Source organism: Phaseolus vulgaris, chromosome 9 (genome assembly GCF_000499845.2).
Source record: "Phaseolus vulgaris cultivar G19833 chromosome 9, P. vulgaris v2.0, whole genome shotgun sequence".
Lineage (NCBI taxonomy): Eukaryota > Viridiplantae > Streptophyta > Magnoliopsida > Fabales > Fabaceae > Phaseolus > Phaseolus vulgaris.
Window position 1 is genome coordinate 28588975 of NC_023751.2, and position 17770 is coordinate 28606744.

A 17770-nucleotide genomic window follows, 5' to 3' on the forward strand; every position below is an offset into this window, starting at 1 on the left:
TAATAGCATCTTCGTAATTCTTGATAAAAATATTACTTATTCTATCAAATAAGTTTTTTTTATACGTATTGTAATTAGAAGAAATCCATATGTTTTTATTTGATTGAAATAGGGATCTATATCCATAAATATATGAGTCTTTCTTATTTGCATAATTCATAAAATTATAGGATAAAAGATCGTATCTATATTGTTTTCGAATTTTTTTTTTTAATGCGGCTTGGTGCGGGACTAGCCGAAAATCAAAATTTAACAGAAGCTTGGTCTAAAATTCCTGAAAAATTAGCTTTTTATGATTACATCGGAAATAATCCAGCAAAAGGGGGGTTATTTAGAGCGGGTTCAATGGACAATGGAGATGGAATAGCCGTCGGTTGGTTAGGACATCCCATTTTTCGAGATAAAGAGGGACATGAGCTTTTTGTACGTCGTATGCCTACTTTTTTTGAAACATTTCCAGTTGTTTTAGTAGATGGGGACGGAATTGTTAGAGCCGATGTTCCTTTTCGAAGGGCAGAATCAAAATATAGTGTCGAACAAGTAGGTGTAACTGTTGAGTTCTATGGTGGTGAGCTTAATGGCATAAGTTATAGTGATCCCACTACTGTGAAAAAATATGCTAGACGTGCTCAATTGGGTGAAATTTTTGAATTAGATCGTGCTACTTTGAAATCAGATGGTGTTTTTCGTAGCAGTCCAAGGGGTTGGTTTACTTTTGGGCATGCTTCATTTGCTCTGCTATTCTTTTTCGGGCACATTTGGCATGGTGCTAGAACTTTGTTCAGAGATGTTTTTGCTGGTATCGACCCAGATTTAGATGCTCAAGTAGAATTTGGAGCATTCCAAAAACTTGGAGATCCAACTACAAGAAGACAGGTAGTATAACATTCTTTTGTTCTTTTCTACTTTTTTATAATTTTGAATTTCACATAAAGAACTTGATAAATCTTGATTTGAATCCTAGCATTTACTCTTTTTTTTTGAAAAGAGCCCCCCCCAAGAAACAGGTATGAAAGCTATAATTGTAAACCACGATCAAATCTATGGAAGCTTTGGTTTATACATTCCTCTTAGTTTCAACTTTAGGAATTATTTTTTTCGCTATTTTTTTTAGAGAACCCCCTAAAGTTCCGACGAAAAAGGTTAAATAATTTTTTATTATCTTAATTGAAGTAATGAGCCCCCAATAGGGAGGGCGCATTACATCTTCAGAATTGTAACCTTCCCATGGCATATAAGCTACTAATACGTTTTTTCCCAAAGCGAGTTCGCCGCCAACTGTAGCAGCACCATCCGCTAAAATTTGTCCCTTTTTGATGAATTTACCTCGGTGAACCTGGGGTTTTTGATGCATGCAAGTATTTTTGTTGGAACGTTGATATATTGTTAATGGAATACTTAGAGTATCTCCATTAACAAATAAAAAGATCCTGTCAGTATCAGTATAAACGATGTTTCCCTCGTGGTCGGCTATAGCGGAAACCCCTGAATCTAAAGCTACTTGGCATTCCAATCCAGTTCCAACAATGCATTTTTCGGACTGAGAAAGCGGAACTGCTTGACGTTGCATATTAGAACTCATTAAAGCTCGATTCGCATCATTATGTTCGATAAAAGGAATCAGAGAAGCTCCAATAGAAAAATATTGGAAGGGATAAATACTTCGAAGATGAACCTGTTCCCATGCAATCGTAAGAAATTCTTGACGATATCGGGCTGGAACAATCTGTTCCTCCTGAATATCTCGAGTAAGTGCCAAAGAATTTCCTGTTGCTACCATATAGTATTCATCTATACTTGGTGATAAATAAAGCATGCGTATTCTTTTTGATCTCTCGGATATTTCAAAAAATGGACTTTCTATGGCCCCCCAAATACCAATCCTCGCATGAATTGCTAGAAGAGGCCAAATTCCTCTTTCTTCTTTATCTTTCCTATTATAATTCTAATAAAAAAGAATAAAAAAGAAGAGTAGGTTAATTACACATATTTCATATTTAATTGGACCTATCATCTTCTTCACCCCTTCCTGGGTCAATAACTAAAATGAAAAAAAGGGGAATATAAGTGCATCTGGAAAAAAACGATTGATCTCTATCAATAGACCCGCCAAAGCCCCGAACCATAAAGTACTTACTACTGGTGCCACGGAAAGATATGTTTTTAGATCTCGCATTTCAAATCCTCCTTTCTTTTGATTTATTATTTAAGTCTTTTTTTCCATTTTTAAGAATTGAATTTTACACTTTTTGCATTTTTATTACTTTCTTTACTATATTCTAATGAAAATCTACGATTACTTTCTTTTTGATTACAAATAGAAAATTTTTCAAAATAGCAAGAATCTTTCTATTCTTCCTTAAATTAGAAAAACTATTGTTTTTGAAAAAAAAGTAAAAAGCCCCTTATCGGATTTGAACCGATGACTTACGCCTTACCATGGCGTTACTCTACCACTGAGTTAAAAGGGCCCTTTTTCTTTCAATTCCTAAATAAGGAACTAGCATGACTAATACATCTATTTGTTACTTTGTATACTTAGTATACTTATTCTATCACCATTTTGAAAGAGGAATGCATAAATCCATAAATATTACAAAATTGAATTATTAGGAAAATGAAGTTCAACTCATTTCTTTTAGAATTCATGAAATTCATGAAATAATGAATAATAATAAAATTCTTTTTTCATTCAGAATTCAATCAATTCAATAAAATATTCAATTGATTTGTAAAAATAGACTCTTATGATAAAGAAGAACCTCTATACAGAAGAACCTGTATACAGAAGAACCTCTATACAGAAGAACCACGAATTAGAAATGTCTGGAAAAGTTCTATTGCTATTTCGCCGGGCAATCCACATCTATGTAATGAAAGTGATGGACCTACGATAATGACAGAACGACCCGAATAATCAACTCGTTTCCCAAGTAGGGTCTCGCGAAATCTTCCCTCTTTGCCCTCGATTATATCAGAAAATGATTTGTAAACCTTATTATGACCGTCCCTCATCGGCTGTCCGCGGATTCCATTATCAAGAAGTGTATCCACGGCTTCTTGTACCAATTTCTCCTGACATATTACTAATTCTCCTGGAGTAGATCTACTTGTTGTTAATAGATCGATAAGAGTATTATTCCGATAGATAACTCTTCTATATAATTCATTAATATCCGAGCTCATTAATTTACCCCCATCTACTTGAATAATCGGTCTCAATTCGGGAGGAAGAACTGGTAAGAGACATAAAACCATCCATTCTGGTTCTATATTTGTTCGGATAAAATGCTTAGCTAATTCTATACGTCGAACCAAAAAATTCTTTCTTCTTCCAACTTTTCGATCTTCCCATTCGTTTTCATTGTCCGGGGATCCCTCTTTCCCTAATTCTTTCCATTCTATCAACGAATAATCCATAATAATTCTCAAATCCAGATCGGCTAATTGTTCTCGGATAGCAACAGCTCCGCTTGAAATTTCTCGATTTCGAAATATATCAAAACCTCGGGTAGTAAAAAAAAGTGGTATGCTGTGTTTCCAAGATTGGATTTCATATTCGAATGAACCTCGTAATCGTAAGAAAGTGGGTTTTTTAACTACGGGTCTAGCAAACGAAAAATTTAGATAGGATCCAATCCAATAAGATCTCCCCCTTTGAAAATCGGACGTGAAGGTTTCCTCTCATCCGGCTCAAGTATTTATACAAAATAAAAAAAAGGAAAGGTTTTTCATTTTCAAATTCTAAAAAAAAAAACTCTAATCTAAAAAAAAAGGTTTACTCTTGACTCAAGTTCTCAATAAATACCAATTAACATTTCAGTGACGGATTCTTTTTTTCTTATTGATTTTCTTAATTATTTATCCAATTCTCTTTGAAGACCGAAAAGTAAGATTCTTGAGTAGTCTACCCCCCTTCGAATGCGGAATCTCCTTCAATTTATTAATGAAAAAAAAAGAAAATTAAATAAAGGAGTATTCCCAAATTCATAAGAGATTTATTTGTCTATGTATCATTGCATTCGATCTTTTAGGTCCAAACGCCGCCTCGATAGTTATGTCAGGCTGTCCTTAAGCCTATAAGCGATATATAGACTTTAGCAACCACGATATATTGACTTATTTGGAACATTATTTCAGTTCTTTATAAAAAAAAGATGGATGGAATAGCTAATTCTACAAGACAAAAGATTGATTTTTTTTCACGAGGTGGGTAGAGTTAGAAATTTCTATTTCTAATTTCATCTTTTTTTTGTTACTGAATTGACCCTAGACCAATTCCCTTTTTATTAGGGAGTATTCAATACATCCATAATTCTGAGTTTCATGTTATTCAGCCCAAGAGACATGTCAGATTCAGGGCATCCCAATTAACTGAAATGACAGTTTCTTATTTGGAATCTGTACAATAAAAATTTTGATCAAATCACACATCGCCATATACTAGACTTTCTAATTCTTTTAGAGGTTTATCTAAAAGATTTGCAATATAACTAGGAAGACGTTTCAAATACCATGCATGAGTTACTAGACATGCCAGTTTTATATAGCCCATTTGATATCTACGTATTCGAGAATCTATAAATTCTACTCCGCATTGTTCACAAAATTTTGGATCGTCCTTTTTATCTCTGATTACTCGATAATTTCCACAAGCACAAATCCCACTTTTGATAGGCCCAAAAATTCTTTCACAAAATAATCCATCTTTTTCAGGTTTATTGGTTTTATAATGAAAAGTATAGGGTTTTGTTACCTCCCCCACTATCTCTCCATTAGGTAAGATTCTTTTTGCCCAAGCACTCATTTGTTGAGGAGAAACTGATCCAATTCGGAGTTGGACTTAAAAACCTTTTCAAAGAGTTGTAAAAATGAATTGAAAAATTTTTATTCTTTCAAGCTTCTGGAGTTTGTCTTTCTTTTGAGCAAAGGACAAATTTTTCCTTTCATTTTTGCATTATATCTATTGATTGAAGAAGTGATGATCCAGCAATTCTTACTCAGGGAATTTTTGGACTTCGATGAAAGGTTTTTTTTAATCATCGTGGTGCTAGTATGAATCTGAGGTTTTTTTTTATTGATTCATATGGTCCTAACAAGAGAATCCTTATACAAATTAAAGAATAAAGAAGACAGCAGTAAAAACACATTATACAAATAATAAAATGAAGTAAATGATAGAATATTCAAGAGGCCTTAAAAGATTACGATAAAGACAAGTGTGCCGACTTGAGATTTTGGCATTATAACCAAAAAGAATAGCTTTCGGATTTCTATTTTTTATTATCGTAAGAGAAAATTAGAATCATAGGATTAAATAAACCAGTTTCAAACTTTCTATTACAGATATCTGTTTTTGTTACAACCAATATTTGGGTATTTTTGTTTGAGCCGTACGAGGTGAAATTCGCATATACGGTTCTCTGAGGGGGTTCCTTTGGGTTACCTATCTCAATAAAGTTTATGATTGGTTCGAAGAACGTCTTGAAATTCAGGCGATTGCCGATGATATAACCAGTAAATACGTTCCGCCTCATGTGAACATATTTTATTGTTTAGGAGGAATTACACTTACTTGTTTTTTAGTCCAAGTAGCAACGGGATTTGCTATGACTTTTTATTATCGTCCAACCGTTACTGAAGCTTTTGCTTCTGTTCAATATATAATGACTGAAGCTAATTTTGGTTGGTTAATCCGATCAGTTCATCGATGGTCGGCAAGTATGATGGTCTTAATGATGATTCTACACGTATTTCGTGTATATCTTACAGGTGGTTTTAAAAAACCTCGCGAATTAACTTGGGTTACGGGTGTAGTTTTGGCTGTATTAACAGCATCTTTTGGTGTAACTGGTTATTCCTTACCTTGGGATCAAATTGGTTATTGGGCAGTAAAAATTGTAACAGGCGTACCCGAAGCTATTCCTGTAATAGGATCGTCTTTGGTAGAGTTATTACGCGGAAGTTCCAGTGTGGGCCAATCTACCTTAACTCGTTTTTATAGTTTGCATACTTTTGTATTACCTCTTCTTACTGCTGTATTTATGTTTGGGGGCGAAGGATGGATTGTTAGTGTGGACGATTTGGAAGATATAATTGGAGGGCATGTATGGTTGGGTTCCATTTGTATACTTGGTGGAATCTGGCATATCTTAACCAAACCCTTTGCATGGGCTCGGCGTGCACTTGTATGGTCTGGAGAAGCTTACTTATCTTATAGTTTAGGTGCTTTATCTGTTTTTGGTTTTATTGCTTGTTGCTTTGTCTGGTTTAATAATACCGCTTATCCTAGTGAGTTTTATGGGCCCACTGGTCCAGAAGCTTCTCAAGCTCAAGCATTTACTTTTCTAGTTAGAGACCAACGAATTAGAAATACTTTTATTTTTGAAATGGTGCTAGATAGGGAAATAAAAAATAAAAGGGTGCTAGATAGGAAAATAAAAACAAAAGGGTGAGAAATAAAAACAAAAGGGTGTTAGTTAGGAAAATAAAAGTGTAAATGGTGCTAGATAGGGAATTTACCCCTTGGAAAGGAGGTTGAATCTCTCAAAAAAAAATTTAAAAAAGTAAAGTACATTTCCGTAAAATTCTATTTGAATTGAATAATTTTTTTTAAGGAGAAGAGAAATAAAAAATAAAATGTTAAACTTTACCTAAACTAATTCATCTTTTTGATATCTGTCACGTGTACCTAAGACTAATTCATGAGAGTTGTTCTGTTTTGGTTAATCTTTTGACTAAATAGTTTACAACTTTTGAAAAAAAAGGTTTAAATTCTTGTCCTAAATAGAAAAAACTAACCATATAATTAATATTATCACAATTAAATGATTGGACAATGCTTTACATTAAGATCACACCAAACTTCAATACCTTAACCATTAATTCATATGTGCATAAAATCCTATAACATTGGATAATATAAATAAATTCTCAAATACAGTATAGAGTTTTCTACTTGGAATTTCAAATGATATTGGAATTTGATTAGTAGTATTAACATCATCATGATCAATTTCTTGAAAAATCTCAAGTGGCAAAACAAAATATAACATTTCTTGCACCCTTTTAAAAGTAAAAGGAATTCATTTCATTCATACTTATAGATTGTAAAATACATAAAACATAGCAAATTTCATACATACATACTGCAGAGGTTGAATCCATTTAAAAAAAAGTTCATTGGAGAAATTCTTTTAAAACTGATATCAAGGACAATGAGATTATTTATTTATGGGAAACATAACCAGAATATTTGATTATCCATCCAGGCTTACAATAAGAAACAAAAGATCCATAAAACTACAGCTATGTCATTATGGCAATTCATGGCCATGGCATGGAGAAGGATAACCAGTCTTAGTCATCACAGATGGCACTAACGCTTGTTTTACCAGGGACCTGACAAATATCTTGTGCATACCAGCCAGGATCATTTTGTAAGAGTAGTTATCAGGTTTCAGTTTCTGCTTCAACTTCAACTTCACCTTCAACTTCACCTTCACCTTCAACACCATTGATGACTTCATTAAGGTATTCCTGAGCTTCATCTAATGCTGATCCTTTTGCATCAGCCGCATACAATATCTTCTTAATTGCCTGAGACATCTGCGTAAATAAAATGTAATAAAGGAATTGACTTTTGTATAAATGCCCAATTTACTATTGATTTAGGAATAGATTGTTATATAAAGGGCAGTAATTTGTTTCCAACACTATGCAGCTGAATCATACCAAAACAAACAAACAAATATAAACAGCATAGGGTAAAGGTAGGGCAGAGGATTACAGTGCAGGCTCCAAACCCTGCAAAGAATCCTTTTATTTGACTACATATATAGAAAAGTTGAGAATGAAAAAGAGAAAAATAAAATGCAGCACAATTCTCCAGAACAGTTAGAGATGTTTTGGTCCATCTCCTTACAATCCAGACTAACTACACCAAACAAAAAGCTTCTTTAAATCTATATAACAGATTTCTAACTACTGAACCAGATTTCTTGCTGGTCCAATAGATTGTTTGAAAAATTGACTTAAGACAACATATATAACAATCAGAACATCATCCTTCCCTTTCAGTAATATCACTTCAACCTTGAGTGGCTGATTGTTAGCAGATCAAATAACACAACACTAGCAGGTGCTCAAGTTTGATTTGATACTTGAGGTGTTCACAAATATCACCTTGCTCAGTGAGGAACTGGATATCCTTCCACATACCCTGCAAAAAGACTAAGGCAAACCTCTTGTAGGTCTGAGAATCCAGAATCTCAACCACACCCCCTCCCGCTATCACAAACCAATATTTATAATGCCCAAACTATTTCCAGTCATAAATGATGTTAAGAAATTTAGACAAGAAAATCCTTGAATAGATTGAGAGAATATCATATGATATTTGATATTGAAGCTCAACATAGTTAGAGCTGGACACAAGCACACTGGAAAGTAATAGACCTTTCAAATCCATTGTGAATAAAAATAACTACACTACAATGAAAGCCTTCATTAGAATTCTTACAGGATCTTCCTCCAGTTCTGAAGCCTGACAAAGAATTTCTATATCCCTTAGTTTTGCAAAGTAAAAGTCTCTTTCTTTTTCCAAGTGATCCACTGACAGTTTGAGATCAGAAACCTGGGAAACAGAAAGTAGAAAACATAATGAACAATGAAAAACACTGAAGCTAAATCATTTTTCATTAAATTATTATGTAACAAACTTTCAACAGCAATACCAACACAAGACCTAATAGAGTGTCAGGTGAGGTCTCAGCAAGCGTATATTGCATGATATCAGGTGCAACCATTAGGAAATCAACAATGTCTAAATTCTATGTACATGTACCAATTTCTTCAATATAGAATTCTATAATAAGTTCAAATTTGCCTTCTTTAGCATGTATCAAACTATGCCTTAATGCTTAGAGGTTTATCTTGCATGTCATTTCTACAACCATCACATGTCATGCGAACAGAAAACATTGTGAACCTAATCTTCATAGTCATATATACCTGCTTGGACAAAGCCTGAATATCAGCTGAAGCATTAGCCCCGTCTGCTCCTCCACTTGACCTCAATTGCTTGGACCCTACACTCAAAAGGTCATAAACCCAAAAGGGGAAACAGAAAAGGATGAAGAGTTAAAATTGTAATGCAGAAAAAACACTATGAAAAAACTACAAAACAATTTAAATTCAAACTCAAAGACACCCATAAGCAAGTCAAAGGTTCTATTCGTACTGAGTGAGTCGCCTGAACCAGAATGATTCATAGTATTTGTTTGCAGTGATTTTGAGCTCTTTATACCCTTGACATTCCGGTTTCCACCCTTACTACCCCTACGCTCAACAGGATTATAGTTCCTACAAGAAAAGTGGAAAGCATTTGATAAATTATACTGACCAGAACATATATGCATAGCCAGAACAGCTTAGTATTTCATATCCAAATATCAGTAAGAATGTGAGTTTAAATGAAACTGAAACCTATTCTAGAATAGACCAGCAATGAATCGCAAAATACAGCAACATGATTAAATAAATAAAAAGGAATAAAGAATAAACATACTAATTTTAAATAATTAAATGTAAAACCTAAGTCAAAAACAAAATTTCAAACCCTATTCAGTTTCTCTCTACACATTGAACTTTGTATTTCGAAATGTATAATACTTACATCCTATAATATCATCAGAATGGAATTCCCCTTTAAGAGTACACCTGTGGAATTTAAGAACACCAACAACCATGGCTGCCCATCCTTATAATACAAAAGATATATGGTCCCAGAAAATCTTTCAACTTCTTTTTAATTAAGTCTGAACATCTCATTCTACTTGGGACATTGTGGTCATGTACTAGCATAGCAAGTGTCTAGCTAACTGTATGCCAGACTTCATATGTAGTACCATGAGATCAGGTTTGTCATAGGATTATCTTAATGTTACAGATAAGTCATAGTCACCCAAAAAAAGTAAATGGCGGCCCTCTTTCAATAACATCTATAAAACAACACAATCACACTAATAAATAAATAACACGATTGCAGAGTCATTTTGTGTTTCGGGAATAACTTTCTCATGTTCCTCAATATTTTTTATTCTATTTCGATAGCATAATGAACTCGCCACATGTATAAGCCTTCAAGAGTATTCACAGACAACAATCTTTTGAGAAACTAATAAAATATCGAATTTTTAACTTTTATTAATTTAATATTTTTTAAATTATTATACATGACACTTTATTTATTTGTCAACACTATTGTATTTAAACTCCATATGTATCACAAAAAATGATAGATTTATGCATTTCTACAAGAAAAAATAGAAACTGAGGTGATCAAAACTATTAAAATATTGTAAAGAACTCAGAAAGCATACTCATTCATAATGCCTCCATTTACAGAATCACAGTAACGTTTTAGCCATTGAAGGAACTCCAAGTTGTCCAAAGGTCGGCCTTTAACAAGCCTTCCAACTTCAATATGCTGCCACATGGTAGTCAAGTTAGCCCAATATAGGCATCTACTATTAATTGTGTCAAAGTATACAAGTTTTCAATCTCAGGTTATAATCTGAAATGTATTGACTGTAAAATCAAGATGGAGATTCACACCCTGGCATTGAACTCATGCAACCAATGAAACTGGGATTGCATAGCCCAAGAAAGTGAGTAAACTGAGAAATGAACTCTGAATGCACAACAAAGCATAGAAGTAATACCAACAATAATTGCAGTCGGGAACAGAAAGGTAAGAGGAAAAAAAAATAATAATCTCACTCTCACAGATCTGGAATCAAACCATTATATTTACTCCTCATTAGAACTTTTAGGTCTTGATAAACACATATTAACCCATATGATAAATATTTTACCAATGATGAATCATTCCTTTGAAAGTTTAAAATCTTAAAGATACCTTCTCAATTTTCAGCTTGTTGAACACATCCTGCAGAACTTTGTAATTCTGAATCATGTCATACTCTGTCTTTGCATCAAAATTCACCTAGAACAACAAACTCACAAGTTTTAAAAACTAATCTTCGCAATAACAGAAGAGCATAAAAGAAGTTAGAACAAAGTCATATGGCCACCTTGTGCATTGGAACAACCCCTGGATATGTCATGTCCATCATCTGGCATTGCACAGCACCAGATGCAGCCTAGCAATAAGCATAAGGAATAAGCAGGAATGAACAAAAAACTAATAGACGCTCATCATAGATAATAAGCTTAATTAACTTTAGCATTAGCTAATAATCTTTACTGTCATTAACTATTGTGAACATCAGCAAATTTGAAATAGAATTATTTCCCCAAATTTGTTCTTTAGGAGAAAAAGTGAGGGGAGGGAAAACAAACCACACAAGCTCAGTGCAAAATCAATTTTAGTTCCACTCCATGGGATGTTCACACTTTACCTCAGCATTAACAATAACGAATTAGCAAACTTAATTATAAACATCCTTGACTGTCCAAATTTTTTGACACTAACACCAAGTGTGCATACTATACACAAGTATAGCATTGGAAAAAAATTTGGTAACATGAGAAAAAAAATTGACTACTTTTTTTTCAAAAAGGATAAAGGATCGTATATCAAACAATAATCATCAAAACTATAGAAACACTCGACCGATAACTTAGAATATTTTCTTTCAAAACCCACAATGAAAAGACAAAAATCCAACGAACAGATCAAACAACAGCTGGATGAACACAAATCAACTGGCTAAAACAAAATTTCCAGATTCCAGCATAATCCTCAGAATTTGTTATTCAACCACATTTAGCAAAACCATCAAAGAAACTCCAGCCGCAGCATTTCTAGCAAGTTATTCAAAAGCAAAACCACATCAAAACCAGATTCTAATTCTTTCAAGAACCCTAATACCTCACCATCATTAAAACCGCACATTGAGATAGCAATCACCCGAAATAAGACGAGGAATCGAAAATGCCAATATGTATGAATGAGGTTAAAAACGAAAAAAAGAGAGAAATAAAACACAATGTATTACAAGTTTTTTTGGTAGAGAAAAATAAAATGCAAAGAAAGTATCAATAACCCCACAAGATTTAAATTTAAAAAAAAAAAAAAAACAACCGGCATTCAGACAATGACATGAAACACAAGCCCAATAACATAAACAAATGAAATAAAGAAACCACATTTCTGTATCAACCAAAAAATCATTCTTTTTCTATTTATTTTTCAATGTTGGCAAGTACAAGAACCAAGAGGATTACCTCCTCAATGCGAGAGAGGTTAAGTTGAAGGCGATTGTTGATCCAAGTGAGAATCTCATTTCTGCCGACAAAGTATGCACTATCCATCATCCCTATACTCGACGCCATTTCTTTTCCACGAAGACTGAACACCAACAACAGCAGCAACCCAATGGGAAAAAAACCAACAAGCACGCTTCTGGATAAAGGGATCAAGATTCTGGGGGTGAAATCTGAGGGTGGGGTTCTACGTTTAAATCAAAAATATTATTTTTATTTTCAGAAGAAAAAAACAGGAAAAACGGAAGAAAATGAATTGAATGAACGAACGGTGAAGAATTGATTTGATTCTTCTGCTCTCAGAAGGGAACGGAAACCGAAACAGGACAGTGGGCACAACCAAACCGTACCAAAACAAAGAGAGAGAGAAAAAGAGGTTCTTTATCACATTCTCTTCTTTCCGACACATATAACGTTTGCTCTAGCCACACTTGAAGTGGGAAACCCGTTTTTAAAAATATTAACTAAATAATCAAGTTATTAATGATGGCTAGGTTTATTATTTTTTAATTATTTAATTTATAATCTTAGTGTTTATATTTTATATATTTATTTATTCTTAATTACATTTTCAACACTATATATTTTATTGCGCCGTTCCGAAATTTAGTGCCAAATGGAATGATATGATAACGTTATGTGATTCTTAATCATAACGTGCAACTGGTGAGAGTGAGAATTACTTCTATCAACATGTGTTATCAAAGTTTTTGTTTGTTTTTTTTAATTTAATAGTATTCAAATATCATTTCCTGAAAATGATTTCATTGAATAAATCAAGCTTTGGAAGATTATCTAATTTATGTATATTTAATAAATTGATCGTTTTTAATAAATATTAATTAGTAATAAAGTGCAAAGAAAAGGGTTGAAAGAGTGTGGGATTCTTGGGATGTGTTGTCTTATTCGGCAAGGGGTCGTCATCGATAAAGTCTTTTATTGGATAAAAGTTGAAGATAAACAGAAAGGACAATAAGAAGAATTGTTAGCTTATAAGATTATTAGAAGTTGTAGAAAAGCAACAATTCTAACTTATCACCACTCTTTCTATGGTAAAGGGACTCTTCTAAACGTTTGTAACCTACCAACAAATCAAGCCTTCAAAATCTTAAGTCTTCTAATAATGTAAATGTGAATGCAATTGTTTTTTGAGTTGTTGTTCAACTTAAGCAAACAGAATAGTTCTACAATGATGGTTAATAACAAATTTGTTAAAACATTTCTTTCTTCTGGATAAATCAAAAACACCAACTCGTTGCAATTTCTAGGAGTAGCGATATTGGTCTGGTACAAAATTTTGAAAAGGAAACAGTCTAAACATGGACTATTTGTAGTATTATTATTTTTTTTAAGTCAAAACTATCAAATATGTTTTCAAAAGTGTAAAGGGTATTAATGTAGAGCTCAAAACTTATTTATCATTTCTATCTTTAAAAATTTATTAGCTATGTTCTTAATTTTAAACATTAATGTGATAATAATAATATATATATTAGAGTAATATTTTTATCTTGATATAATTAATTATCGGGGCACTAAAAAAGGTATAATATTTCATTTCTTGAATATTTTGTTATTACAGTAGTGTATTTTTATTGTAAGGAAAGTTGAAGTATAGAATAGAACGAAAGGTTATTAACTACATTATTATTCTCATTCATTTTCATTAATATTATTGTTATTCTTAGTACTCTTGTCACTTTTGTTGTTGTTATTATTGTCATTTTTTATTGTCACTATTATCCTCATTGTTTCAATTATCATTAGTATCTTTATTACAATAACCATTATGTTAGTATTACTACTAAATAATTGATATTAAAGTAAATACCATTGTTTTTACTATTATTGTCGAAACTTTTATTACCACTTTTGATTACAATTATCATTATTTTGTTATTGTTATTATAATGTTATTTTCATCTTAACAAATGATATATCATCGTGGTTATCACCATTATTGATATCATTGTTTGTTATTATCAAACTCATTATTGTCATTATCATTATCACTAATTGATGGAAGAGGCTCAAACACCACTACAACTGAGAGCCCACCACCATGTCATATTGGGCCAATCACTAGGACCATGGCTAGAAAGCTTGAAGAGGATTGGAACACTGCTACTGATGGTCGATAGACCTATCTATACATGCTCAAAGATGCCAAAAGCTCCTAGCGAATAATAGCTTTTAATTTATTGTTAAAAGTAGCATAGACTATTTCTTTTGTAATTTTGTTGAACATGCAAATTGGTACCTAAAATGCTAATCTAAGTTTAATTAGAGTTCCCTAAACTCCTAATTAAACTTAGGACAGACCCACACTAGCCCAAGGTGGAACGTAAGTTCTAGATCTATTTGCACATGCTAGATTCTAGAACTTACTTCCCATGTGCTGAATTTTAGGCGCCAACTTGCATAGCTTTGAATTTCCCTCTCATTTTCACCTTGTGTAAACCGGCCTCCCAAGCTATTTAAGGAGTGTCTTGGCTCTTAGTTTTGCAAGATTAACATACTTAGTGAATGCTGCCAAATTGTGCCAATTTCACTTCTTGCCCAAAAAACTCTTAGGTTAGGCTATTGATTTTCGCAAATCCCCCTTACCAAAGAAAGTTGGCCTCACCACTCTTAATCCCTACCTTTCTTGCACCTTCAAGGTCATCATAGCTCCTACGAGGACCTTGTTTCGTTTTCACTCCATGAAGCTTCCGCCAATCACCAACAATTCTACAAACAATGAAGGCACTTCTCCATCATTTGGTACCTAGAGTCATGATCTTCAAGAGATAAGTGCCTTATTTCATTTTTAATTTTTGTGTTCATTCAAATCCGTGTTGTTCTTCATGAATGCTTGATTGTCTTGCTATTTTTTAGTTTAATTTTGTGTTAGATGTTGTTTGGTTTAATCTAATCAGTGCATTCATGTTCAATTTGTTCTTGAGCTTCTATTTAGCAAATTTTGTGTAGGATCCATATAAATTTGTATTGTTGTTCTGTTTTTGGTTTATTTGAGTCTTTATTGCAATTTCAATCGGTTTATATTGTGTTTCTTTGAGTCACTTTAATTTTTGAATTCAATTGTGTTTTGTCTAGTCATGTTTCTCCTAAATTGTCATCAATTCCATGTAGTGTTGTTTTTGATAATTTTGGTTTCTTGATTTACTTTGAGTCCAGTTTTAATCTGAATTTGTTTGATCCTTTGGTGCTTTTTCCTTTTAGATTTGAGTTCATATTTGTGTGTTAGATCCATACAAATTCTATACATCAATTTCATTGTGTTCTTGAAGTTTCTTCAAACTTTTTTTAATTCCAGAATTAGGATCACTCTATTTTCAATTCTATGCTAGCTGATTTTACTTATCAAATTAAAATCCGTTGAAGAAAAATTATGAAACTCTGGATTTATACAGATTGATGTGTTAGAAAAACAAGAAAAAAAGAATCAACTCAAAAGACAAAATAGAAAAATAAATGATAAATCAAACAAAAAAAGTGTAGATCCTGGCGCCAATAGAGACGGTAATTTGACAATATATTTGAAAAATTTATCACAATTATTTGGTGCATTGTTTTGGTGTGATTCCAGGGCCAAAAGTTTGCTAAGATTTTGAGTTGTTAGTGGTTCAAATTTCAAATCCAAATTTCAAATAGCCAGCTCAGCATAAACGCTTTTTGTGCCTAAATTTTCCAGTAGTACTCTTTTTTTTAATCAATTCTAGTGTCATTCTTTAGGTTCAATTTGTGTGCCATCTTTTATTGAGTGCTTATTTGATTGCTTGTCAAATTTATTCAACATTCCTTCTAGTTGTGTCATACAAATTACTCCATTTGTTGTTGTCCTATTCTAAATTTGAATTGTTCTTTGCTTTAATTTGTTGACCTCTAATTATTGGTGAAAAAATTTCAAATTGGTGCTTGTTAAGTTGGAATTAACCTTTGTGGTGAGTCCATCCCTACTTAGTAGGTACTGTTTTGGGAGATTTTAATTGACTAACCGTAAGAGGTTAAGGCAAGGAACTGCAACAAATAGAAATACAAACACATACACATTGTAGAGCGCATCAAGAAAGATCAACCGCAAGCCAAGGAGTGCATAGTTTAGGAAATCTGAATTTTATTTTGTGTAATTCAATTTCTTTTGTATTTCCTTTGAGTTGTAATTACATTAAACTTTGATTAATTAGTGGAATAATTACGTAGTAGACGGTGAGTTTGTCTTCAATGGCTCTAAGTGTCTAGAAGCCTCACCTTAGGATTCATCTAGTTTAAAGCTTTTTAGTTAGTAATCTTTAATTTGTGCTTAGTAATTGTTTTGTTTTACTTACTTGTTTTGTGTTGTTAATTGCTTTGCATTGTTTTCTTTGCATAAAAATTGTGTTTTCATTTCTACTTGTGACTTACGTAGTTTACTTAGAAAAAGGTTTGTGACAAGTTTTGAGGGATAGATTTTGGCAAGGAAAGACTTGATACTTAAGAGATCCTAGTGATCCACCTCTCTTTCCTGGAAAGCTACCTTCACTACTATCCTTATCTTTTTTGGGGTAAAGTACTTATAACACAAGTCTTTAACCATGTCTTCTCCATCTCACAATTCTAATGAAAGTGAAGGAACAATTCTTAAAAATCTTTTGGAAAAAATTGCCCAAGATGTTCAAGCACTTTCATATAGACAATTGCATCATGAGTCCCAACTTAAGGAAAGGGATGCTCAATTTGCTTTAATGCGAGATGATTTGAAAATGGTTAAAGATGAATATACTAAATCCAAAAAAAGTCCGCATACATCTAACTCTAGGGGCAATGAATCATATGGAGAACAAAGTCTTAGGATCAATGAATATTATAAACCACCCCTTAGGAGAGTTAGAAAAGAAAGAAAGCCTTAAAGAGGTTAGGGTAGATCTACCTCATTTCCATGGTAAAGAAAATGTAGAAATTTATCTAGATTGGGAGATGAAAGTAGAACAATTGTTTGTTTGTCACAAAGTGAGTGAAGAAAACAAAGTACCCTTAGCCACTCTAAGTTTTCAAGGCAATGTTATGTATGGGTGGACGACCCTTGAGAGAGATAGGCGTCTTCATAAAGACCCTCCCATAGAGTATTGGAATGATCTTAGGGGAGCTTTAAGACGCCGCTATATTCCTTCTTACTACAATAGGGAGTTAATGGACAAGCTCCAAAGACTCCAACAAAAGACCATGAGTGTAGAGGAATATAGGCAGAAAATGGAACTATATATGATGAGAGCCTCCGTTAGGGAATCCGAATCCATTACCATAGCAAGATTTCTAAGTGAGCTTAATCTTGATATTAGAGATAGAGTTGAACTCTTACCCTACCAATACTTGAATGATTTGGTTCAACTATGTACCAAGGTTGAACAACAAAATTTAAGGAAACTTCAAGTCGTAAGGAAGGTTCATACCCTAACTCTTATCCAAGAAGAGACTTTAAAAGGAAGGAGAATGCACCTAA

At 33.0% G+C, this 17770-nt stretch overlaps 3 protein-coding genes and 1 non-coding gene across 4 annotated transcripts; 1 reads left to right on the forward strand and 3 right to left on the reverse strand.

The window, feature by feature from the left end:
* Positions 1-2399: 2399 nt before the first annotated feature.
* Positions 2400-2471, reverse strand: TRNAT-GGU (transfer RNA threonine (anticodon GGU)). The gene has a single exon. It is a non-coding gene; the product is annotated as a tRNA-Thr (tRNA).
* A 325-nt stretch (positions 2472-2796) lies between these two features.
* Positions 2797-4834, reverse strand: LOC137822368 (DNA-directed RNA polymerase subunit beta'-like). Its single transcript, XM_068627256.1, has 2 exons — positions 4433-4834; positions 2797-3621 (listed from the first exon to the last, which is right to left on the reverse strand). The coding sequence occupies exons 1-2, from the start codon at positions 4805-4807 to the stop codon at positions 2797-2799; spliced, it is 1200 nt and encodes a 399-aa protein (XP_068483357.1). The 5' UTR covers positions 4808-4834.
* A 556-nt stretch (positions 4835-5390) lies between these two features.
* Positions 5391-7382, forward strand: LOC137822369 (cytochrome b6; the record flags this gene model as incomplete). The annotated part of the gene is made up of 2 exons (XM_068627257.1): positions 5391-6350; positions 7272-7382. Coding segments are annotated over 2 exons (1071 nt in total), but the record flags the coding sequence as incomplete, so codon positions are not given.
* On the reverse strand, positions 7209-12729 carry LOC137821623 (microtubule-associated protein RP/EB family member 1B-like). The gene is made up of 8 exons (XM_068626305.1): positions 12253-12729; positions 11097-11165; positions 10922-11008; positions 10383-10489; positions 9242-9363; positions 9013-9089; positions 8522-8635; positions 7209-7608 (listed from the first exon to the last, which is right to left on the reverse strand). Exons 1-8 carry the CDS (start codon positions 12358-12360, stop codon positions 7453-7455), a joined length of 840 nt encoding a protein of 279 aa, XP_068482406.1. The 5' UTR covers positions 12361-12729; the 3' UTR covers positions 7209-7452.
* Positions 12730-17770: the final 5041 nt, after the last annotated feature.

Coding starts and splice junctions, on each gene's coding strand:
- LOC137821623 (XM_068626305.1), bottom strand. CDS start 12,360: ATGGCGTCGAGTATAGGGATGATGGATAGTGCATACTTTGTCGGCAGA. Junction 9,364..10,382: donor AATGGAGGCATTATGAATGA/GTATGCTTTCTG, acceptor CTTTTCTTGTAG/GAACTATAATCCTGTTGAGC. Junction 7,609..8,521: donor CAGAACTGGAGGAAGATCCT/GTAAGAATTCTA, acceptor TTATTTACGCAG/ATGTCTCAGGCAATTAAGAA.
- LOC137822368 (XM_068627256.1), bottom strand. CDS start 4,807: ATGAGTGCTTGGGCAAAAAGAATCTTACCTAATGGAGAGATAGTGGGG. Junction 3,622..4,432: donor AAAGTCTAGTATATGGCGAT/GTGTGATTTGAT, acceptor TCCTATCTAAAT/TTTTCGTTTGCTAGACCCGT.